The 27106-nt window shown below is 52.2% G+C and overlaps 1 protein-coding gene across 5 annotated transcripts in view; it reads right to left on the bottom strand.

Annotated features, from left to right (window-relative positions):
* Positions 1-27106, bottom strand: part of FBXO41 (F-box protein 41) — a 56780-nt gene that overhangs the window by 21218 nt on the left and 8456 nt on the right. For 2 of the 5 annotated variants that reach the window (XM_072126419.1, XM_072126422.1), the window contains exon 2: positions 3560-4502. In XM_072126419.1, coding sequence (XP_071982520.1) covers positions 3560-4293 — 734 coding nt within the window. In that variant the 5' untranslated portion in view covers positions 4294-4502. Of the gene's footprint in view, positions 1-3559; positions 4503-14771; positions 14869-18556; positions 18576-23644; positions 23722-27106 lie in introns of those variants that run through there. The other 3 variants (XM_072126421.1, XM_072126423.1, XM_072126420.1) reach the window with 3 other exon arrangements.

Below are 27106 nucleotides of genomic sequence, written 5' to 3'. Positions count from 1 at the left end.
CCACAATCACCATTGTATCACTGTGTAACTAGAAGTATATGTCGTGTAGTAGCGCAGTGTGTCAGGACTAGACGTGACCCACAATCACCATTGTATCACTGTGTAACTAGAAGTATATGTTATGTAGCAGCGCAGTGTGTCAGGACTAGATGTGACCCACAATCCCCATTGTATCACTGTGTAACTAGAAGTATATGTCGTGTAGCAGCGCAGTGTGTCCGGTCTAGATGTGACCCACAATCACCATTGTATCACTGTGTAACTAGAAGTATATGTTATGTAGCAGCGCAGTGTGTCAGGACTAGATGTCACCCACAATCACCATTGTATCACTGTGTAACTAGAAGTATATATTCCGTAGAAGCGCAGTGTGTGCAGACTGGAGGTGACCCACAATCACCATTATATGGGCGCTGTTGGACATTATAGGAGCTCAGTACCGCTGGTCATTATACTGGCACAGCTGGGCATTACCTGGGCACTGCTGTATATTCACCCACATCCGTCTCCCCAGAGAGGATTATAGACAGTGGACGGCACAGGCCCATGTGCTGTGAGGGGTGCGCCGCCCCCTTGTCTGGGTATATATATAGCATGTGGTGAGGATGGCACCTTCTACCATCTGCGTCACACACGTCAGGTGAGGTCTCACATCCGGGGGGAGGACAAAACTGGGATTGTCTGTCGTGTGTTAACCCTTCCCTGACACGGCAGGTTTAAGTCAGCTGCACATCACATCACTACATCGTTATACTCCAGTCACCACTAAAGCTGCACCAACAACGATACCGACTGTGTGGCCATTATAATAATCTGCATGTGGTGCCTGGTGCTGCCTCCCCATCTACATAACGTCCCCTGTGTCCCCGCCCCTCCTAATACACAGTCTGTTCTGTCCTGCAACTGGGAGATAATTCCATATCAGAACCTTGTCCTCACCCTGTACAGGGCTGCAAAGAGCACCCAGGACATGCACCCCCGACTACAGTGCACCCAGGACATGCACCCCCTACTACAGTGCACCCAGGACATGCACCCCTACAACAGTGCACCCAGGACATGCACCCCCTACTACAGAGCACCCAGGACATGCACCCCTACTACAGTGCACCCAGGACATGCACCCCCTACTACAGTGCACCCAGGACATGCACCCCCTACTACAGAGCACCCAGGACATGCACCCCCTACTACACTGCACCCAGGACATGCACCCCCGACTACAGTGCACCCAGGACATGCACCCCCTACTACAGTGCACCCAGGACATGCACCCCTACAACAGTGCACCCAGGACATGCACCCCCTACTACAGAGCACCCAGGACATGCACCCCTACTACAGTGCACCCAGGACATGCACCCCCTACTACAGTGCACCCAGGACATGCACCCCCTACTACAGTGCACCCAGGACATGCACCCCCTACTACAGTGCACCCAGGACATGCACCCCTACAACAGTGCACCCAGGACATGCACCCCCTACTACAGAGCACCCAGGACATGCACCCCCTACTACAGTGCACCCAGGACATGCACCCCCTACTACAGTGCACCCAGGACATGCACCCCCTACTACAGAGCACCCAGGACATGCACCCCCTACTACAGTGCACCCAGGACATGCACCCCCTACTACAGTGCACCCAGGACATGCACCCCCTACTACAGTGCACCCAGGACATGCACCCCTACAACAGTGCACCCAGGACATGCACCCCCTACTACAGAGCACCCAGGACATGCACCCCTACTACAGTGCACCCAGGACATGCACCCCCTACTACAGTGCACCCAGGACATGCACCCCTACAACAGTTCACCCAGGACATGCACCCCCTACAACAGTGCACCCAGGACATGCACCCCCTACAACAGTTCACCCAGGACATGCACCCCCTACAACAGTGCACCCAGGACATGCACCCCCTACTACACTGCACCCAGGACACGAGACCCCCTACTACAGAACACCCAGGACATGCATCACCTACTACAGTGCACCCAGGACATGCACCCCCTACTACAGTGCACCAAGGACATGCATCACCTACTACAGTGCACCCAGGACATGCACCCCCTACTACAGTGCACCAAGGACATGCACCCCCTACTACAGTGCACCCAGGACATGCACCCCCTACTACAGTGCACCCAGGACATGCACCCCCTACTACAGTCCACCAAGGACATGCACCCCCTACTACAGTGCACCCAGGACACGAGACCCCCTACTACAGTGCACCCAGGACATGCACCCCCTACTACAGTGCACCCAGGACATGCACCCCCTACTACAGTGCACCCAGGACATGCACCCCTACAACAGTGCATCCAGGACACAAGACCCCCTACTACAGTGCACCCAGGACATGCACCCCCTACTACACTGCACCCAGGACAGGAGACCCCCTACTACAGAACAACCAGGACATGCACCCCCTACTACAGTGCACCCAGGACATGCACCCCTACTACACTGCACCCAGGACATGAGCCCCCCCTACTACACTGCACCCAGGACATGCACCCCCTACTACACTGCACCCAGGACATGCACCCCTACTACAGAGCACCCAGGACATACACCCCTACTACAGTGCACCCAGGAAATGAGACCCCCTACTACACTGCACCCAGGACAGGAGACCCCCTACTACAGAGCACCCAGGACAAGAGACCCCCTACTACAGAGCACCCAGGAGATGCACCCCCAACTACAGAGCACCCAGGAGATGAACCCCTTCTACACTGCACCCAGGACATGCACCCCTACTACAGAGCACCCAGGACACGAGCCCCCTTACTACAGAGCACCCAGGACATGCACCCCTACTACACTGCACCCAGGACATGCACCCCCTACTACAAAGCACCCAGGACATGCACCCCTACTACACTGCACCCAGGTCTTGATCCCCTACTACAGAGCACCCAGGACATGAGCCCCCCTACTACAGTGCACCCAGGACATGAACCCCTACTACACTGCACCCAGGACATGCACCCCTACTACAGTGCACCCAGGACATGCACCACCTACTACAGAGCACCCAGGACATGCACCCCTACTACAGTGCACCCAGGACATGCACCCCTACTACAGAGCACCCAGGAGATGAACCCCTACTACACTGCACCCAGGAGACGACACCCTCTACTACAGAGCACCCAGGACACGAGACCCCCTACTACAGAGCACCCAGGACATGCACCCCTACTACACTGCACCCAGGACACGAGACCCCCTACTACACTGCATCCAGGACACAAGACCCCCTACTACAGTGCACCCAGGACACGAGCCCCCCCTACTACAGTGCACCCAGGAAATAAATCTCCCTACTACTGTGCACCCAGGACACGCCCCCCCCCCCCTACTACACTGCGCCCAGGACATGCATCCCCTTACTACACTGCACCCAGGACACAAGCCACTTACTACACTGCACCCAGGACACGAGACCCCCTCTACTACAGTGCACCCAGGCCATGATCCCTGACTTTCTCTTCTTCCTAATCTTCCTGATGACGCCCCTGGTACAGTCTGGACTTACTGTTGCTTCTTGGTTAGCTCCTGCTCCTTCTGCACCAGGTCCTGCTTCAGAGAGGCGAGCATCTCCACACTGACGTCCACCTGCCGGGTCAGCTCCGAGGCCCTGTCCTCCAGCTCCTGCTTTTCCTGGCCCAGCCGTACACTTTCCTGCTTGGCCTTCTCCAGCTCCGAGCTCTTCCTCTCCAGCTCCACCTGCAGCCGCCCCACCTGGGTGGCGATTTTCTGCTCCACCTCCTCGGTCAGCTTCTCCAGGCGTTTGTCCACCTCCAGCTTCTCGAAGGCTCTGACCTTTAGTCTGGCCAGACCTTCCTCATAGGCTGCGTCCACTGCTGCGGAGGCTGCGGCGGCTGCTGCCACTGCGGCCGGAGGGGGCGAGGGAGACGCCATGGTGGTCTTGGTGAAGATTTCTCCCAGTGGGATCTCCACCTCTTGGGTGAAACGCGTGGACACTTGGCTGCAGTCTTCTGCTTGGACTAAGTCCCTGGTGAACCTCTGCTCCTTGCCCTGGAATGAGGTGCTCTCAAAGACCTCCCGGCGGTGGGCAGGGGTCAGCAGGGCCGCCTCGCTGCTCAGGGGGAAGATGGTGGCGTCACAGATACTGTTGGTCTTGGACAGGACATAGAGGGTCTCGTAGGTGTGGTTGTACTCCAGGTGGGCCCTCAGGGAGGACAGGCTCCGGAAACGCTTGTGCTCGCCGCACCGTGGACACCGATATGGCAGATCCAAAGAGGCCATGCCTCAGCTCATACAGTGGCGCTGGTCCGACAGCCCTAAACCCAGCAGGACGCCGCTCTGGGTCATGGTGTACCGGGGACTCTGGACGGGTCACAAATGTGGGGACTGCAACACTTCAACAGGTTCTGCAAGAAGGAGCTCATCTCTGAGGTCAGAGGGCGAGGGAAGCCAGGAGGTCACTCACACGAGACGGGGACCGCCACATCAGACTGCAGAGAGAGGAAGAGACAGTCACATAGACATCTTATCACTGCTGATCATCTGTTACAATTGTATCCAGCCTACACAGAGACATAATGTATGAACCCGACCCCAGGGGAGGCTTATCCTCCATCCTCCACATAGTCACACAGGTGCACGGCTCGTTATATCACACAGCTCTGATTACCCTGTGATATAATGAGCCGTGCACCTGTGTCACATTACATGACCAGGGATACAATGAGCCGTGCACCTGTGTGACATCACATGACCAGGGATACAACGAGCCGTGCACCTGTGTGACATCACATGACCAGGGATATAATGAGCCGTGCACCTGTGTCACATTACATGACCAGGGATACAATGAGCCGTGCACCTGTGTGACATCACATGACCAGGGATACAACGAGCCGTGCACCTGTGTGACATCACATGACCAGGGATATAATGAGCCGTGCACCTGTGTAACATCACATGACCAGGGATATAATGAGCCATGCACCTGTGTGACATCACATGACCAGGGATATAATGAGCCGTGCACCTGTGTGACATCACATGACCAGGGATATAATGAGCCGTGCACCTGTGTGACATCACATGACCAGGTATATAACGAGCCGTGCACCTGTGTGACCAGGGTCAGATCTCTGCTCACTGGAAGTAACATAGAAGCTTTCTATAGAAGGACAGCAAGCAGAGATCTAGAAATCAGTGAGATATTTGGGAAATTGTATAATTTTTCAACATACAAACAATCACATTAATTTGCCGAAATGGGAACATCCCTTTAAGTCTCAAGCAGTGGAGAAGCCAGAACATGGATGTGCGAGGGGGTTGGGTGGCCGCGGGCTCAGATATTCCGGTGTCAGGACCGCTCTATGGAATATTTACAGGAATAACCTTTAGTGAGTGGTGGATGCAGCGCCTGAGGGGAGACAAGATGCTGCGTGACAGCCGCGGACAGAAGAGCCTCCGGAACCTGCTCCGACCCACCCCCACAGCCTCTACAGGGGCTCCCGACCCACCCCCACCATCCTCTACAGGGGCTCCCGTCACTGCTCCGACCCACCCCCACCATCCTCTACAGGGGCTCCCGTCACTGCTCCGACCCACCCCCGCTATCCTCTACAGGGGCTCCCGTCACTGCTCCGACCCACCCCCACCATCCTCTACAGGGGCTCCCGTCACTGCTCCGACCCACCCCCACCATCCTCTACAGGGGCTCCCGTCACTGCTCCGACCCACCCCCACCATCCTCTACAGGGGCTCCCGTCACTGCTCCGACCCACCCCCACCATCCTCTACAGGGGCTCCCGTCACTGCTCCGACCCACCCCCACCATCCTCTACAGGGGCTCCCGTCACTGCTCCGACCCACCCCCACCATCCTCTACAGGGGCTCCCGTCACTGCTCCGACCCACCCCCGCCATCCTCTACAGGGGCTCCCGTCACTGCTCCGACCCACCCCCGCCATCCTCTACAGGGGCTCCCGTCACTGCTCCGACCCACCCCCGCCATCCTCTACAGGGGCTCCCGTCACTGCTCCGACCCACCCCCGCCATCCTCTACAGGGGCTCCCGTCACTGCTCCGACCCACCCCCGCCATCCTCTACAGGGGCTCCCGTCACTGCTCCGACCCACCCCGCCATCCTCTACAGGGGCTCCCGTCACTGCTCCGACCCACCCCCGCCATCCTCTACAGGGGCTCCCGTCACTGCTCCGACCCACCCCCGCCATCCTCTACAGGGGCTCCCGTCACTGCTCCGACCCACCCCCACCATCCTCTACAGGGGCTCCCATCACTGCTCCGACGCACCCCCGCCATCCTCTACAGGGGCTCCCGTCACTGCTCCGACCCACCCCCACCATCCTCTACAGGGGCTCCCGTCACTGCTCCGACCCACCCCCGCCATCCTCTACAGGGGCTCTCGTCACTGCTCCAACCCACCCCCACCATCCTCTACAGGGGCTCCCGTCACTGCTCCGACCCACCCCCACCATCCTCTACAGGGGCTCCCGTCACTGCTCCGACCCACCCCCGCCATCCTCTACAGGGGCTCCCGTCACTGCTCCGACGCACCCCTGCCAGCCTCTACAGGGGCTCCCGTCACTGCTCCGACCCACCCCCACCATCCTCTGCAGGGGCTCCCGTCACTGCTCCGACCCACCCCCACCATCCTCTACAGGGGCTCCCGTCACTGCTCCGACCCACCCCCACCATCCTCTACAGGGGCTCCCGTCACTGCTCTGACCCACCCCCGCCATCCTCTACAGGGGCTCCCGTCACTGCTCCGACGCACCCCTGCCAGCCTCTACAGGGGCTCCCGTCACTGCTCCGACCCACCCCCACCATCCTCTGCAGGGGCTCCCGTCACTGCTCCGACCCACCCCCACCATCCTCTGCAGGGGCTCCCGTCACTGCTCCGACCCACCCCCACCATCCTCTACAGGGGCTCCCGTCACTGCTCCGACCCACCCCCACCATCCTCTACAGGGGCTCCCGTCACTGCTCCGACCCACCCCCACCATCCTCTACAGGGGCTCCCGTCACTGCTCCGACCCACCACCGCCAGCCTCTACAGGGGCTCCCGTCACTGCTCCGACCCACCCCCGCCATCCTCTACAGGGACTCCCGTCACTGCTCCGACCCACCCCCGCCATCCTCTACAGGGGCTCCCGTCACTGCTCCGACGCACCCCCACCAGCCTCTACAGGGGCTCCCGTCACTGCTCCGACCCACCCCCCCATCCTCTACAGGGGCTCCCGTCACTGCTCCGACCCACCCCCACCATCCTCTACAGGGGCTCCCGTCACTGCTCCGACCCACCACCGCCAGCCTCTACAGGGGCTCCCGTCACTGCTCCGACCCACCCCCGCCATCCTCTACAGAGGCTCCCGTCACTGCCCCAGCAGTGATGGGAGTCCTGTAGAGGATGGCGGGGGTGGGTCGGAGCAGTGACAGGAGCTCCTGTAGAGCCTGGCGGGAGTGGTTTGGAGCAGTGACGGGAGACATCCTCTACAGGGGCTCCCGTCATTGCTCCGATCCACCCCTGCCATCCTCTACAGGGGCTCCCATCACTGCTCCGACCCACCCCCGCCAGCCTCTACAGGGGCTCCCATCACTGCTCTGACCCACCCCAGCCAGCCTCCACGGCGGCTCTGGTCACTGCTCCCACCCACCCGCCAGCCTCCACGGCGGCTCTGGTCACTGCTCCGACCAACCCCCGCCAGCCTCTACAGGGGCTCCAATCACTGCTCCGACCCACCCCCGCCAGCCTCTACAGGGGCTCCAATCACTGCTCCCACCCCCGCCAGCCTCCACGGAGGCTCTGGTCACTGCTCCCACCCATGCCTGCCTGCCTCTACAGGGGCTCCTGTCACTGCTCGGACCCACCCACACAGCCTGTACAGGGACTCCCGTCACTGCTCCGACCCACCCCCACCATCCTCTACAGGGGCTCCCGTCACTGCTCCGACGCACCCCCGCCAGCCTCTACAGGGGCTCCCGTCACTGCTCCGACCCACCCCCACCATCCTCTACAGGGGCTCCCGTCACTGCTCCGACCCACCCCCACCATCCTCTACAGGGGCTCCCGTCACTGCTCCGACCCACCACCGCCAGCCTCTACAGGGGCTCCCGTCACTGCTCCGATCCACCCCCGCCATCCTCTACAGAGGCTCCCGTCACTGCTCCCACCCACCCCCGCCATCCTCTACAGGGGCTCCCGTCACTGCTCCCACCCACCCCCGCCAGCCTCTACAGGGGCTCCCGTCACTGCTCCGACCCACCCCCACCATCCTCTACAGGGGCTCCCGTCACTGCTCCGACCCACCCCCACCATCCTCTACAGAGGCTCCCGTCACTGCTCCGACCCACCCCCGCCATCCTCTACAGGGGCTCCCGTCACTGCTCCGACCCACCCCCACCATCCTCTACAGGGGCCCCCGTTACTGCTCCGACCCACCCCCACCATCCTCTACAGAGGCTCCCGTCACTGCTCCGACCTACCCCCGCCATCCTCTACAGGGGCTCCCGTCACTGCTCCGACCCACCCCCACCATCCTCTACAGGGGCTCCCGTCACTGCTCCGACCCACCCCCACCATCCTCTACAGAGGCTCCCGTCACTGCTCCGACCTAACCCCGCCATCCTCTACAGGGGCTCCCGTCACTGCCCCAGCAGTGATGGGAGTCCTGTAGAGGATGGCGGGGGTGGGTCGGAGCTGTGACGGGAGCCCCTGTAGAGGCTGGCGGGAGTGGTTTGGAGCAGTGACGGGAGACATCCTCTACAGGGGCTCCCGTCATTGCTCCGATCCACCCCTGCCAGCCTCTACAGGGGCTCCCATCACTGCTCCGACCCACCCCCGCCAGCCTCTACAGGGGCTCCCATCACTGCTCTGACCCACCCCAGCCAGCCTCCGCAGCGGCTCTGATCACTGCTCCCACCCACCCGCCAGCCTCTACAGGGGCTCCAATCACTGCTCCGACCAACCCCCGCCAGCCTCTACAGGGGCTCCAATCACTGCTCCGACCCACCCCCGCCAGCCTCTACAGGGGCTCCAATCACTGCTCCCACCCACCCCCGCCAGCCTCCACGGAGGGTCTGGTCACTGCTCCCACCCATGCCTGCCAGCCTCTACAGGGGCTCCTGTCACTGCTCGGACCCACCCACACAGCCTGTACAGGGCTCCCATCACTGCTCCGACCCATCCCTGCCAGCCTCTACAGGGGCTCCCGTCACTACTCCGACCCGCTCCTGCTCCCACCCCCTTCAGCAGAGGGGCTCCTGACACTTCTCCAAACCCTCCCATTACTGCTCCTGGTGCCCTCCAGCCAGTACAGGGCTCCTGTCACTTTTTGGAAGCCACACATCCTACATGGGCCCCCATCACTGCTCTGACCCGCCTCCAGCCACAACAGGGGCTCCTGTCTAAGCTCCGATCCCCCTCTAGACACAACAGGGGCTCCGATTACCGTTCCCACTCTGGTCTAGCCTATACAGGGGCTCCCATCACTGCTCCCACCCCCTCCAGCCTATATAGGGGCTCACATTACTGCTTGGAAGACCCACATCCTACAGGAGCTCCAGTTTCTGCTCTGACCCACTCCTTCCAGCCACTAAAATGAAACCTCCAGCATCAAGCACCACTGCTCCGAGTCCCCCCCACCAGCCTGAACAGAGGCTCCAGTCACTGCTCCAACCCTGAACACCCCCCCCCCCCAGGCTTTACTGGGGCTCCCGTCACTGCTCTGACCTGTCCCTACAGCATCTACAGGTTCAACATGGCTGTGCTCTGATGAGATACTCCAGCTTCAGCTGCCTTCCTTCTTTATTATCAGATGTGACCTAATGTCACTAATCCACAACCATGACTCCTCCACACAAGACCCCCGAAGCCTCATCCTCAGTGCAGGGACCACCAACACAACAACAAGACAATGTAAAGACGAAGAAAAAAGGTATTTGGAGCAGATGTGTCTTCCTAGCAGTGTAACCACGTGACGGCTCTATGGCTGTGAAAGGTTCTCATCTTATTTATACTTCATGCATCTACAATTTACACGTAGAAACATCAAATATCATCAGAGAGAAGAATTATCCATATAAATAACCCAGTTACCATGGCAGGAGTGCTGCGTACAGAACACGGGACCGAAAGCTGCTACTAGATGATGAGATCCTACAGGGAGGAAACCTGACACAGAGAGATATGAGATGGATAGAACCAGACCACCACAGCTATAAGTCCTGGAGAATACCCCCTGCCCCACACAGGGACATATGGAGAAGGCAGAGAGGATGTCATGTGACTGGACAGAACCACCAAATACAGCAACCAGTCCAAAATGCAGATTAGATCTACAGACAAGCAAAGACTAAAGAATATAGAAACATGGACCAGGATAGAGAATGAATCCCAGAAAAATCACAATGAGCGGCGCCGGAGCCCAGGAGAAATAATATGGTACAAAGACAAGCTCCATGGTACGTGACACCAGACACATATGGATGTGAAGCCAGAAGCCCCTCACTTCACGTCTGAGGCTCCTACTGCATTCCAGAGGCCACCCCCTACTGCACGCCAGAGGCCACCCCCTACTGCACGCCAGAGGCCACCCCTTACTGCACGCCAGAGGCCACCCCCTACTGCACGCCAGAGGCCACCCCCTACTGCATGCCAGAGGCCACCCCTTACTGCACGCCAGAGGCCACCCCTTACTGCACGCCAGAGGCCACCCCCTACTGCACGCCAGAGGCCACCCCCTACTGCAAGCCAGAGGCCACCCCCTACTGCATGCCAGAGGCCACCCCCTACTGCACGCCAGAGGCCACCCCCTACTGCACGCCAGAGGCCACTCCCTACTGCACGCCAGAGGCCACTCCCTACTGCACGCCAGAGGCCACCCCCTACTGCACGCCAGAGGCCACCCCCTACTGCACGCCAGAGGCCACCCCCTACTGCACGCCAGAGGCCACCCCCTACTGCACGCCAGAGGCCACCCCCTACTGTACCCCAGAGGCCACCCCCTACTGTACGCCAGAGGCCACCCATACTACACGCCACAGGCCACCCCCTACTGTACCCCAGAGGCCACCCCCTACTGTACGCCAGAGGCCACCCCCTACTGCACACCAGAGGCCACCCGTACTGCACGCCAGAGACCACCCATACTGCACGCCATAGGCTACCCCCTACTGCACGCCAGAGGCCACCCCCTACTGTACGCCAGAGGCCACCCCCTACTGTACGCCAGAGGCCACCCCCTACTGCACGCCAGAGGCCACCCCCTACTGTACCCCAGAGGCCATCCCAACCAACCACACAACTATCCAACCAAAGATGAAACCAACCAGACACTATCAAATCAAAGATGCACCCAACTAGAGAAAACTATCCAACCAAATATCCAACCAAACAACTATTTAAAAAAACAGTTAACAATCCAATAAAAAAACAATAAGACAACAACCAGACAACCATCCAAAGAGCCAACTATTCAACCAATGATGAACATTCAGAAACTATCCACCTGTCCATGGAAAGAATGGTGGCCAAAGACCATGATACGTACAATTCCTTTCACAAGACTTAGTGTACATCACCGCCATCACAGGACGTGTGCGGAGCTCTCCATGGTGCACGGCGCCATCACAGGACGTGTGTGGAGCTCTCCATGGTATACTTGCCATCACAGGACATGTGCAGAACTCTCCATGGTGCACGCCGCCATCAGAGAACGTGTGCAGAGCTCTCCATGGTGCACGGTGCCATCACAGGACGTGTGCAGAGCTCTCCATGGTGCACGGTGCCATCACAGGACGTGTGCAGAGCTCTCCATGGTGCACGGTGCCATCACAGGACATGTGCGGAGCTCTCCATGGTGCACGGCGCCATCACAGGACGTCTGCGGAGCTCTCCATGGTGCACGGCGCCATCACAGGACGTGTGCGGAGCTCTCCATGGTGCACAACGCCATCACAGGACGTGTGCGGAGCTCTCCATAGTGCACAGTACCTAAACAGGACGTGTGCGGAGCTCTCTATTTTCACGGCGCCATCATTCTGTTGTGTCATTACATACACTCACCGGCCACTTTATTAGGTACACCATGCTATCCACCTGTCCATGGAAAGAATGGTGGCCAAAGACCATGATACGTACAATTCCTTTCACAAGACTTGGTGTACATCACCGCCATCACAGGACGTGTGCGGAGCTCTCCATGGTGCACGGCGCCATCACAGGACGTGTGCGGAGCTCTCCATGGTACACTTGCCATCACAGGACATGTGCAGAACTCTCCATGGTGCACGCCGCCATCACAGAACGTGTGCAGAGTTCTCAATGGTGCACGGCGCCATCACAGGACGTGTGTGGAGCTCTCCATGGTGCACGGCGCCATCACAGGACGTGTGTAGAGCTCTCCATGGTGCACGGCACCATCACAGGGCGTGTGCAGAGCTCTCCATGGTGCACGGTGCCATCACAGGACGTGTGCGGAGCTCTCCATGGTGCACAACGCCATCACAGGACGTGTGCGGATCTCTCCATGGTGCACGGCGCCATCACAGGACGTGTGCGGAGCTCTCCATGGTGCACGGCGCCATCACAGGACGTGTGCGGAGCTCTCCATGGTGCACGGCGCCATCACAGGACGTGTGCAGAGCTCTCCATGGTGCAGGCGCCATCACAGGACGTGTGCGGAGATCTCCATGGTGCACAACGCCATCACAGGACGTGTGCGGAGCTCTCCATGGTGCACAGTACCTAAACAGGACATGTGCGGAGCTCTCTATTTTCACGGCGCCATCATTCTGTTGTGTCATTACATACACTCACCGGCCACTTTATTAGGTACACCATGCTAGTAACAGGTTGGACCCCCTTTTGCCTTCAGAACTGCCTCAATTCTTCGTGGCATAGATTCAACAAGGTGCTGGAAGCTCCTCAGAGATTTTGGTCCATATTGACATGATGGCATCACACAGTTGCTGCAGATTTGTCGGCTGCACATCCATGATGCGAATCTCCCGTTCCACCACATCCCAAAGATGCTCTATTGGATTGAGATCTGGTGACTGTGGAGGCAATTTGTGTCCAGTGACCTCATTGTCATGTTCAAGAAACCAGTCTGAGATGATTCCAGCTTTATGACATGGTGCATTATCCTGCTGAAAGTAGCCATCAGATGTTACAGGGTACATTGTGCTCATAAAGGGATGGACATGGTCAGCAACAATACTCAGGTAGGCTGTGGCGTTGAGTATCCAAGAGTGCCAAGAAAATATTCCCCACACCATGACACCACCACCACCAGCCTGAGCCGCTGATACAAGGCAGGATGGATCCATGCTTTCATGTTGTTGACGCCAAATTCTCACCCTACCATCCGAATGTCGCAGCAGAAATCAAGACTCTTCAGACCAGGCAACGTTTTTCCAATCTTCTACTGTCCAATTTCGATGAGCTTGTGCAAATTGTAGCTTCAGTTTCCTGTTCTTAGCTGAAAGGAGTGGCACCCGGTGTGGTCTTCTGCTGCTGTAGCCCATCTGCCTCAAAGTTGGACGTACTGTGCGTTCAGAGATGCTCTTCTGCCTACCTTGGTTGTAGCGGGTGGCGATTTGAGTCACTGTTGCCTTTCTATCAGCTCCAACCAGTCTGCCCATTCTCCTCTGACCTCTGGCATCAACAAGGCATTTCCGCCCACAGAACTGCCGCTCACTGGATGTTTTTTCTTTTTCGGACCATTCTCTGTAAACCCTAGAGATGATTGTGCGTGAAAATCCCAGTAGATCAGCAGTTTCTGAAATACTCAGACCAGCCCTTCTGGCACCAACAACCATGCCACGTTCAAAGGCCACAAATCACCTTTCTTCCCCATACTGATGCTCGGGAGAACTGCAGGAGATTGTCTTGACCATGTCTACATGCCTAAATGCACTGAGTTGCCGCCATGTGATTGGCTGATTAGAAATTAAGTGTTAACGAGCAGTTGGACAGGTGTACCTAATAAAGTGGCCGGTGAGTGTAAGTGGTAATAGAGAATCTGCATGATACAGAATTCACGCGTTATTCCAGTTATTAATTCCTCATGTATTCACAGCGACAGCCTAAATATATCAGTTCACCTGCCACCAGGGCTGTAATCCACTAACAGGGATGTAACCACCAGACACCAGGGCTGTAATTTTTAAACCACCAGACACCAGGGCTGTAATTCACTAACCACCAGGGCTGTAATCCACTATCCTGCAGACACCAGGGCTGTAATCCACTATCCTGCAGACACCAGGGCTGTAATCCACTAACCGCTGACCACCAGGGATGTAATCTACTAACCGCTGACCACCAGGGCTGTAATCTACTAACCACCAGACACCAGATCTGATAGTGTACACTGTAGTAACCAGTGACAACATTGAGGCCTAATACCAGTGATATGTAGATATGGGGGAGCGTTATACCCCCTGCTTCTCACTTGGTGACAAGTGGTCATTCCCACTGAATGTCCATCACATTGCTGCAGATTTTTAGTAGAGACTCTCAGATAGTTCCAAAGCCCCAGGAGCGGGGGACGGGTCCTATAATCCACCTGCTGAATCTGCTCTCATTTCCGAAACCTACAAGAGTCTCGTTATGTAAAAATGAATCAAACTCTCCGGCGGAGGAGATGATGTGTGCGGGGAGAAGGCTCCTGGGATAAGGTGCGTCACCCAGTACATAGGGATCAATAGGGAGCGCTATCATCTTATATAATGGCTGACTCACAGGACCCCCTGATCTAGCGGTGCCAGTATATAGGTCACACGGGGGCCTATAATTAGTAGGGTGCCTATAGCGCTCGGCCTGCACAATCCTGACTCCACACAAGTCTCCGAGCTTCTAAGATCTCGCCGGGTTCCACTTCTAGGTTGCCATGGTGACGATTGTATTCTGCCATGTTTGCTGGGGTTAACCCTCTCCTCTCCGGTGACGTTATATCCATAGAATATCGTATGCACGTGCTGCTGCCACAAGACAGGAGAGAGTCAACGCTGATCCTCCAATGACCCAATTCACTACCGAATTCATAGGATCTGCTAATCTAAGGCTGCGTTCACACGCTGCAGTTATAACAGCTCTGATTACTGGTTACCAGCTGGGAGCCAGCCGGATGGGGAGGGGGGGGGGATCCGAATGTCATGGCCAAAAGTATGTGCCCCCCTCAACATGTGCTTCTGGGAAATCTCACTTACAAACACTTTGGATGTTAAAGGGTTATTCCCAATGTATCACTCAGGTCTATCTTATCTTGCAGGCCATTTGGCTCCTCCCACCTGACTCTCCAGAGGAGTCACCACCACTGGACCACATTTATCACGGCTTCTACACCTTCTACACAGGCCTAGAATCCGTGATTTAGGTGCAATTCCCTGTCCAGGGTCAGAGGCAGACTTGGCGTAGAAGTTCCCTACCAGCGGAGCCTCCGATATATCCGGCGTCGGCACCATCATACGCTACAAAAGAAACTAACCCAACACCCCAAAGGTCAGCTTCAAAAACTACTGTGTCCCACCGGATACAAGGTGGACTGTACAGGCAGATCAACGCGTTTCGTCAGGTTATGTCTCACTGGTGCTCGTAGGGCCAGCATATGATATAATGTGCCCCAATGCCAGGCATAACAACTCACACAGCCTCGCGGGTGCATCACACGACCTCACAGGGGCATCACACGGCCTCACAGGGGCATCATGTGGCCTCACTGTCGCATCACACGGCCTCACGGGGGCATCACGCGGCCTCACAGGGGCATCATGTGGCCTCACTGTCGCATCACACGGCCTCACGGGGGCATCACACGGCCTCACACTGCCTCACTGTCGCATCACACAGCCTCACTGTCGCATCACACGGCCTCACTGCCGCATCACACGGCCTCACTGCCGCATCACACGGCCTCACTGTCGCATCACACGGCCTCACGGGGGCATCACGCGGCCTCACTGTCGCATCACACGGCCTCACTGTCGCATCACACGGCCTCACTGTCGCATCACACGGCCTCACAGGGGCATCATGCGGCCTCACTGTCGCATCACACTGCTAAATCACATGACCTTCCTGACATCACATAACTTTACATCACATGACCTCATCTATGTCATTACATGTTATATGTTACATCAGTATTGAAATTTTCCACCTCAATTAACATTGTAGCTTAGAATAGGATGTAAGTACATTACTGAGGGTGAAGACACACGTGGCGTTTTTAGGCCGTTTTTGGGCCGTTTTTAGAAATTGCATTAAGAAACACTAATCAAAGGCTGCGGGGAGGAGCTTGGCCCAATCACATATGTGTTATCACAGAAACGTTTGGGATCGGGATGTAGAATAAACACGTAGTCCTCGTTCCCGATCACAAGCATTCCAGTGCAAGAGCATACGCACTTGCACCAAGTTCCTCCTTGTGTTTGAATTGCGTTTCAAAACACAATTCAAGCGCACAGTGTAAACATAGTCTAAGGGTGCTTTCTATGGAAACACATGCAATCGGTAACCAGCACCCAGTGTCTTGTATTGTTTAAACGCAAGACACCGGGTGCTGGTTACCGATTTCCATTTCATATCTCCGTTAGGCTGTGTTCACATTTAGCTTTTGAATAGCAATTTCAAACACAATTCAAAGGCTGCAGGGAAGGGTTTGGCCCGATCAAGATCCGCTTCTACTGAAAAACTTATGATTGGGAACAAGCGTTTTGCATTGTTCACGTGGTGCTTGTTCCCAATCGCCGGCTTTTCAATAGTAAAGTATCCGGATCGTGCCAAACCCCTCACTGCAGCCTTTCTATTGTGTATTGTGAGCCAAAACCCGGAGCGGATGGGCAGACAGAAGAGGTGAGAGTGTTACCAGCACTATACAGAGGTAAGAGCTATAATGCACCTGTGTATAACTACTCCTAGCATAATAACTGATAACACCACAGAGATGTGAACTGGGCCTTAGGGTGATGTCACACATGGCGTTTTGAACCAGTTTTTGGTCCGTTTTTAACCCCTTAAGGACTTGGCCTTTTTTAGTTTTTTCACTTCCATTTTTCACTCACCACCTTCAAAAATCTATAAGTTTTTTATTTGTCCATATACAGAGCTGTGGGAGGGCTTATTTTCTGCGTAACAAATTGCACTTCATAGTGATGGTATTTAATATTCCGTGTACTGGGAAGCGGGAAAAAAATTCCAAATGCAGTGAAGATGGTAAAAAAAAAACAGATTTGCGATGTTTTCTTGTGGGCTTGGATTTTACAGCTTTCACTGAGCGCCACAAATGACAGGTCTACTTTATTCTTTGGGTCGGTACGATCACGTGTTTTCATAGTAAAAAAAAATTAAAACCTCCTGTACAAAATTTTTTGGGGGGATTTTTCCATCTTCTGGCGCCAATAACTTTTTCATACTTTGATGTCCGGCGCTGTGGGTGGTGTAATTTTTTGCGAAATTTGATAATATTTTCAATGATATCATTTTTAGGACTGTACGACCTTTTGATCACTTTTTATAGATTTTTAAATATTTTTCAAAATGGCAAAAAAATGCCATTTTCGACTTTGGACGCTATTTTCCGTTACGGGGTTAAACGCAGTGAAAAAACGTTATTATATTTTGATAGAACGGACATTTTCGGATGCGGCAATACCTAATGTGTTTATGATTTTTACTGTTTATTTATATTTATATCAGTTCTAGGGAAAGGGGGGGGGATTAGAATTTTTATTTTTTTTTATTATAATTTTTTTTTTAACTTTTTTTTATTTTTATTTTTACTATTTTTGCAGACTCCCTAGGGTGCTTTAACCCTAGGTAGTCTGATTCATCCTATCATATACTGCCATACCACAGCATGGCGGTATATGGGGATTCTACTGCCCATGCATTACAATGTGCAATTAGCACATTGTAATGAATTGGTTAAAACGAAGTAGCCTCGGGTATTCGGAACACCCGAGGCTACCATGGCGACGGATCGCCGCTCCCCGTGAGCTCATCGGGGAGCGACAATCCCCGGCAAGATGAAGCCGCCAGCAGCATTGCCGGCGGTGATCCCTGTCTTTTTGAAGCCGCCGGCAGCATTGCCGGCGGCGATCAAGGTGAAAACACCAATTGCGGGTGTTACCGGTATGCCTTTGCTGCAATATGCAGCAAAGACTCACCGGCTATGAAGAGGGCTCGGCCCGCGAGCCCTCTCCATGCACCGAGACCCGGCGCGCGTCAGGAAGGGGTTAAGCAACCTGTTAAAAAACGCATCTGTTTTTGACCATTTTTAATTGCGTTTTTTAACTGACTGCTTAAAAACGGGCCAAAAACGGGTTGAAAACGCCATGTGTGGCATCACCCTTATACTACCAAGTTGAACCCCTGAGATCTGCCCCTACTCCTGCGCTCAGCTCATTACTGGCTGATGAATCCTCCTCCTGACCCCGCTGTTCCCTTGTTGTGAGTCTGTGCTGTTTGGTTCTGATCTATTTGGACCTTTGGCTATTCTTGATGGTTCTTTTGGTACAAAGACTGACCTGTAGGATTTTGTGATTATGGTGCACCTCCAGCAGACTACCACTGCTCTACGGGGGCGTCCCCAGCCGCAGGGTCTGCACCAGGACCTGCTTGATGGTTTTTCGGGAGTTTGTAAATCCTTCGTGGCCTTTTGTGGAAGCGTCAGGCTCAGTCTTTAGGTTTAGTACCAGCAGTCAGGGATCATAGGACCTTGCGGTGAGGGGACCCTCTGAATCAGACTTTGTCTCTTCCCCTGAGTCACATGTATTGCCGACTGTTGATGGATATTTTACAACACTTGGGTTGTTGTTCGATGAATATGACAGGACAGCTTTAGCAGGTACTAGAGTAATGATATATTGGTAGCTTTTCTACATTCACACGTGGCGTTAACGCATTTGTTTTGTAAACACAATGTTAACAGCAATGTAATTAGGCAAATCTCCTCTTCTCAGCTGTGTGAATTCAGCCCGACTCTTTAGAGACGTATCCATTCCAGCTCCTGCTCCACATCTTGTGTCGGCTCCAACTAACTCGGAAGAACTCAGGTATTTAGGAATCTTCCAATCTCCAGCCACCTGCCGAGAGGTCCGCCGAAATAGAGGAGCCTCTGCTCTTACTGTGGATCCACTCAACATCTCATACAGAAATGTGCAAGTCACCAGGAAGAAACCTTCAGCGCGGCGATAGCTGCAGGAGAGTCCATATAGAGGCCATATACAGTAGAGTCCATATAGAGTCCATATAGAGTCCATATAGGCGAGCAGGTACTCCCCCGCTAGGCCCAGGTTCAGCCGGTTACTGTACCCCCACTATAACTACAAGTAGTGCTCATCAGGAAAATGCTATCTTTGGCCATACAAGGGCTCCATCTGAGGTTGTGCTGGAGTTACCAGAGCAACAAAACCCAAAACTGCTCCTCTGCTGATGTGGTCCGGTGGGACCTGGGTGGTTCTGGTGAGAGTAGATCTGTCTGCCAGCTTGAGGTCACGGATATGAAATATAAGAAGATACCACAGTCGCAAGTAAGTGTCCCTGGTTTATCCTGATGGATTGATGGTGGGTTCCCTGTAATGAAGGACATTGTACGCCTCTATAGGTGATCACAGCATATAGGTGGCATCTGGTGGAGGCCTATATACATGGGCTGGTAGAGAACCAAGTGTGGTCATGGGGGCACCATCCGAAATACATGAATGGCGAAACTCTGAGAAAAAGCTGAGAACTTTCTGCAGCAGAAATGGACACCAGGAAAATATATGACAGATAAGGTAAGTACCCAAACATCAGAAGCCCGCCACAGTGCCCCCCCCTGCTCCCTCCCGCCATCTTGCCAGGGGCCTGCACGTCTGTATGTCAGGGATGTGATCTGATGTCTGTAAGCCCCGTGCAGTACACGGCTGAGAGGATATATTTAGTATCTGACAACTGTGGCTCATGACGGGGACATCACAAGATGCTGCTGTCCTCACACATCCCCCTGCCGTACCCCGGCATCCCCTCGCCCGTACCCCGGCATCCCCTCGCCGTACCCCGGCATCCCCTCGCCATACCCCGGCATCCCCTCGCCATACCCCGGCATCCCCTCGCCATACCCCGGCATCCCCTCGCCCGTACCCCAGCATCTCCTCGCCCGTACCCCGGCATCCCCTCGCCGTACCCCGGCATCCCCTCGCCGTACCCCGGCATCCCCTCGCTGTACCCCGGCATCCCCTCGCCATACCCCGGCATCCCCTCGCCGTACCCCGGCATCTCCTCGCCGTACCCCGGCATCTCCTCGCCGTACCCCGGCATCTCCTCGCCCGTACCCTGGCATCTCCTCGCCGTACCCCGGCATCCCCTCGCCCGTACCCCGGCATCCCCTCGCCCGTACCCAGGCATCTCCTCGCCGTACCCCGGCATCCCCTCGCCGTACCCCGGCATCCCCTCGCCGTACCCCGGCATCCCCTCGCCGTACCCCGGCATCCCCTCGCCGTACCCCGGCATCCCCTCGCCGTACCCCGGCATCTCCTCGCCCGTACCCTGACATCTCCTCGCCATACCCCAGCATCTCCTCGCCCGTACCCCGGCATCTCCTCGCCGCACCCCAGCATCTCCTCGCCCGTACCCCGGCATCTCCTCGCCGCACCCCAGCATCTCCTCGCCCGTACCCTGACATCTCCTCGCCGTACCCCAGCATCTCCTCGCCCGTACCCCGGCATCTCCTCGCCCGTACCCTGGCATCTCCTCGCCCGTACCCTGACATCCCCTCGCCGTACCCCGGCATCTCCTCGCCGTACCCCGGCATCTCCTCGCCCGTACCCCGGCATCTCCTCGCCGTACCCCGGCATCTCCTCGCCGTACCCCTGCATCTCCTCGCCGTACCCCGGCATCTCCTCGCCGTACCCCGGCATCTCCTCGCCGTACCCCGGCATCTCCTCGCCGTACCCCGGCATCTCCTCGCCGTACCCCGGCATCTCCTCGCCGTACCCTGGCATCTCCTCGCTGTACCCCGGCATCCCCTCGCCGTACCCCGCATCCCCTCGCCGCACCCCAGCATCTCCTCGCCGTACCCCATTTCAGCATATCCCAGCATCTCCTCGCCGTACCCCAGCATCCCCTTGCCGTACCCCAGCATCTCCTCGCCGTACCCCATTTCAGCATATCCCAGCATCCCCTCGCCGTACCCCATTTCAGCATACCCCAGCATCCCCTCGCCGTACCCCAACATCCCCTCGCCGTACCCCATTTCAGCATACCCCAGCATCCCCTCGCCGTACCCCAGCATCCCCTCGCCGTACCCCATTTCAGCATACCCCAGCATTCCCTCGCCGTACCCCATTTCATCATACCCCGGTATCCCCTCGCAGTACCCCATTTCATCATACCCCGGCACCTCCACCCCTAACATTCAGCTAATATCCAACGCTTACCTCATTATTTTTACGTTATGACATCATCCATCATAATCTCTCTACATACAGATATCATTCAGCAGCAGCTGCTCCCTCATCACCCGACCCATAGATCATTTTATACCTCACTATTACATACCAGTAATATTATACCAACTAGACTTCATTATAACCTCACTACTTACTAATTATTACTTAACTCCTACCTCATTATTGGCTTCCAAATACTTCATTATTAGTTCACAGCAACAAATTACCTCACTACATCATTATTATTTCCTCACTAATACCTAATAATTATCTCATTATTATTACACCACTATATTGTTTCCTCACTCATATATAATTACTACCTCACTTATACCTCATTACTATGTCATTATTACCTCACCATTACCACACCGTTACCTCACTATGAGCACACTATTACCTCACTTATACCTCATTACTATGTCATTATTACCTCACCATTACCACACCGTTACCACGCCGTTACCTCACTATGAGCACACTATTACCTCACTTATACCTCATTACTGTCATTATTACCTCACCATTACCACACCGTTACCACGACGTTACCACACTATGAGCACACTATTACCTCACTTATACCTCATTACTATGTCATTATTACCTCACCATTACCACACCGTTACCACGCCGTTACCTCACTATGAGCACACTATTACCTCACTTATACCTCATTACTATGTCATTATTACCTCACCATTACCACACCGTTACCACGCCGTTACCTCACTATGAGCACACTATTACCTCACTTATACCTCATTACTATGTCATTATTAGCACACTATGAGCACACCACGGTATGGTTACCTCACTATTACCTCACTATTAGCACACCACGGTATGGTTACCTCACTATTACCTCACTATTAGCACACCACGGTATGGTTACCTCACTATTACCTCACTATTAGCACACTATCACCTCACTATTAGCACACCACGGTATGGTTACCTCACTATTACCTCACTATTAGCACACCACGATATAGTTACCTCACTGTTAGCACACTATCACCTCACTATTAGCACACCACGGTATGGTTACCTCACTATTACCTCACTATTACCTCACTATTAGCACACCACGGTATAGTTACCTCACTATTAGCACACTATCACCTCACTATTAGCACACCACGGTATAGTTACCTCACTATTAGCACACTATCACCTCACTATTAGCACACCACGGTATGGTTACCTCACTATTACCTGACTATTAGCACACTATCACCTCACTATTAGCACACCACGGTATGGTTACCTCACTATTATCTCACTATTAGCACACCACGATATTGTTCCTTACTGTTAGCACACTATCACCTCACTATTAGCACACCACGGTATGGTTACCTCACTGTTAGCACACTATCACCTCACTATTAGCACACCACGGTATAGTTACCTCACTGTTACCTCACTATTACCTCACTATTAGCACACCACGGTATGGTTACCTCACTATTACCTCACTATTAGCACACCACGGTATGGTTACCTCACTATTACCTCACTATTAGCACACTATCACCTCACTATTAGCACAGCACACAACATTATGGTTACCTCACTATTAGCACACCACGGTATAGTTACCTCACTGTTAGCACACTATCACCTCACTATTAGCACACCACGGTATGGTTACCTCACTATTACCTCACTATTAGCACACTATCACCTCACTATTAGCACACCACAGTATGGTTACCTCACTATTACCTCACTATTACCTCACTATTAGCACACCACGGTATAGTTACCTCACTGTTACCTCACTATTAGCACACCACGGTATGGTTACCTCACTATTACCTCACTATTACCTCACTATTAGCACACCACGGTATGGTTACCTCATTATTACCTCACTATCACCTCACTATTACCTCACTATTAGCACACCACGGTATGGTTACCTCACTATTACCTCACTATTAGCACACCACGGTATGGTTACCTCACTATTACCTCACTATTAGCACACCACGGTATAGTTACCTCACTATTACCTCACTATTAGCACACCACGGTATAGTTACCTCACTGTTACCTCACTATTACCTCACTATTAGCACACCACGGTATGGTTACCTCACAAACCTTATTTATTCCTCATATAAATATTATTTCCTCACAAATTCATTGATATAACCACGATCAGCAGATAATTACCTCACTAAAGTAGACCGGTGTTCATTAACCCTAAAGACTGGGGAACCTTCATGGAAAGGTAAGTGACTATTCATTCGCCAGTATAATCTAAACCATAAATAATGTAATCTAATATATGCAAAACTCACATGTAGGGGGTATATGGAGATTACATATATCATATACTATAACACTCACATGTAGGAGGTATATGGGGATTACATATATCATATACTATAACACTCACATGTAGGGGGTATATGGGGGATTACATATATCATATACTATAACACTCACATATAGGGGGTATATGGGGGATTACATATATCATATACTATAACACTCACATGTAGGAGGTATATGGGGATTACATATATCATATACTATAACACTCACATGTAGGGGGTATATGGTGATTACATATATCATATACTATAACACTCACATGTAGGGGGGTATATGGGGATTACATATATCATATACTATAACACTCACATGTAGGGGGTATATGGGGATTACATATATCATATACTATAACACTCACATGTAGGGGGTATATGGGGGATTACATATATCATATACTATAACACTCACATGTAGGGGGGTATATGGGGATTACATATATCATATACTATAACACTCACATGTAGGGGGTATATGGGGGATACATATATCATATACTATAACACTCACATGTAGGGGGTATATGGGGGATACATATATCATATACTATAACACTCACATGTAGGGGGTATATGGGGGATTACATATATCATATACTATAACACTCACATGTAGGGGGTATATGGGGATTACATATATCATATACTATAACACTCACATGTAGGGGGTATATGGGGGATACATATATCATATACTATAACACTCACATGTAGGGGGTATATGGGGGATTACATATATCATATACTATAACACTCACATGTAGGGGGTATATGGGGGATTACATATATCATATACTATAACACTCACATGTAGGGGGGTATATGGGGATTACATATATCATATACTATAACACTCACATGTAGGGGGTATATGGGGGATTACATATATCATATACTATAACACTCACATGTAGGGGTGTATATGGGGGATTACATATATCATATACTATAACACTCACATGTAGGGGGTATATGGGGATTACATATATCATATACTATAACACTCACATGTAGGGGGTATATGGGGATACATATATACTATAACACTCACATGTAGGGGGGTATATGGGGGATTACATATATCATATACTATAACACTCACATGTAGGGGGTATATGGGGGATTACATATATCATATACTATAACACTCACATGTAGGGGGTATATGGGGATTACATATATCATATACTATAACACTCACATGTAGGGGGTATATGGGGATTACATATATCATATACTATAACACTCACATGTAGGAGGTATATGGGGATTACATATATCATATACTATAACACTCACATGTAGGGGGTATATGGGGATTACATATATCATATACTATAACACTCACATGTAGGGGGTATATGGGGATTACATATATCATATACTATAACACTCACATGTAGGGGGTATATGGGGATTACATATATCATATACTATAACACTCACATGTAGGGGGTATATGGGGATTACATATATCATATACTATAACACTCACATGTAGGGGGTATATGGGGATTACATATATCATATACTATAACACTCACATGTAGGAGGTATATGGGGATTACATATATCATATACTATAACACTGACATGTAGGGGGTATATGGGGATTACATATATCATATACTATAACACTCACATGTAGGGGGGTATATGGGGATTACATATATCATATACTATAACACTCACATGTAGGGGGTATATGGGGGATACATATATCATATACTATAACACTCACATGTAGGGGGTATATGGGGGATTACATATATCATATACTATAACACTCACATGTAGGGGGGGTATATGGGGATTACATATATCATATACTATAACACTCACATGTAGGGGGGTATATGGGGATTACATATATCATATACTATAACACTCACATGTAGGGGGTATATGGGGATTACATATATCATATACTATAACACTCACATGTAGGGGGGTATATGGGGGATACATATATCATATACTATAACACTCACATGTAGGGGGTATATGGGGGATACATATATCATATACTATAACACTCACATGTAGGGGGGTATATGGGGGATTACATATATCATATACTATAACACTCACATGTAGGGGGGTATATGGGGATTACATATATCATATACTATAACACTCACATGTAGGGGGTATATGGGGGATACATATATCATATACTATAACACTCACATGTAGGGGGTATATGGGGGATTACATATATCATATACTATAACACTCACATGTAGGGGGGTATATGGGGGATACATATATCATATACTATAACACTCACATGTAGGGGGTATATGGGGGATACATATATCATATACTATAACACTCACATGTAGGGGGTATATGGGGGATTACATATATCATATACTATAACACTCACATGTAGGGGGTATATGGGGGATACATATATCATATACTATAACACTCACATGTAGGGGGTATATGGGGGGATTACATATATCATATACTATAACACTCACATGTAGGGGGGATATATGGGGGATTACATATATCATATACTATAACACTCACATGTAGGGGGGTATATGGGGGATTACATATCATATACTATAACACTCACATGTAGGGGGTATATGGGGGATTACATATATCATATACTATAACACTCACATGTAGGGGGGTATATGGGGGATTACATATATCATATACTATAACACTCACATGTAGGGGGGTATATGGGGATTACATATATCATATACTATAACACTCACATGTAGGGGGGTATATGGGGATTACATATATCATATACTATAACACTCACATGTAGGGGGGTATATGGGGGATTACATATATCATATACTATAACACTCACATGTAGGGGGGTATATGGGGATTACATATATCATATACTATAACACTCACATGTAGGGGGTATATGGGGATTACATATATCATATACTATAACACTCACATGTAGGGGGGTATATGGGGATTACATATATCATAAACTATAACACTCACATGTAGGGGGGTATATGGGGGATTACATATATCATATACTATAACACTCACATGTAGGGGGTATATGGGGATTACATATATCATATACTATAACACTCACATGTAGGGGGGTATATGGGGGATTACATATATCATATACTATAACACTCACATGTAGGGGGTATATGGGGGATTACATATATCATATACTATAACACTCACATGTAGGGGGTATATGGGGGATTACATATATCATATACTATAACACTCACATGTAGGGGGGTATATGGGGGATTACATATATCATATACTATAACACTCACATATAGGG

The sequence above is a fragment of the Engystomops pustulosus genome, chromosome 1 (genome assembly GCF_040894005.1).
Source record: "Engystomops pustulosus chromosome 1, aEngPut4.maternal, whole genome shotgun sequence".
Classification (NCBI taxonomy): domain Eukaryota; kingdom Metazoa; phylum Chordata; class Amphibia; order Anura; family Leptodactylidae; genus Engystomops; species Engystomops pustulosus.
This window is presented reverse-complemented; position numbering and strand designations above follow the sequence as displayed.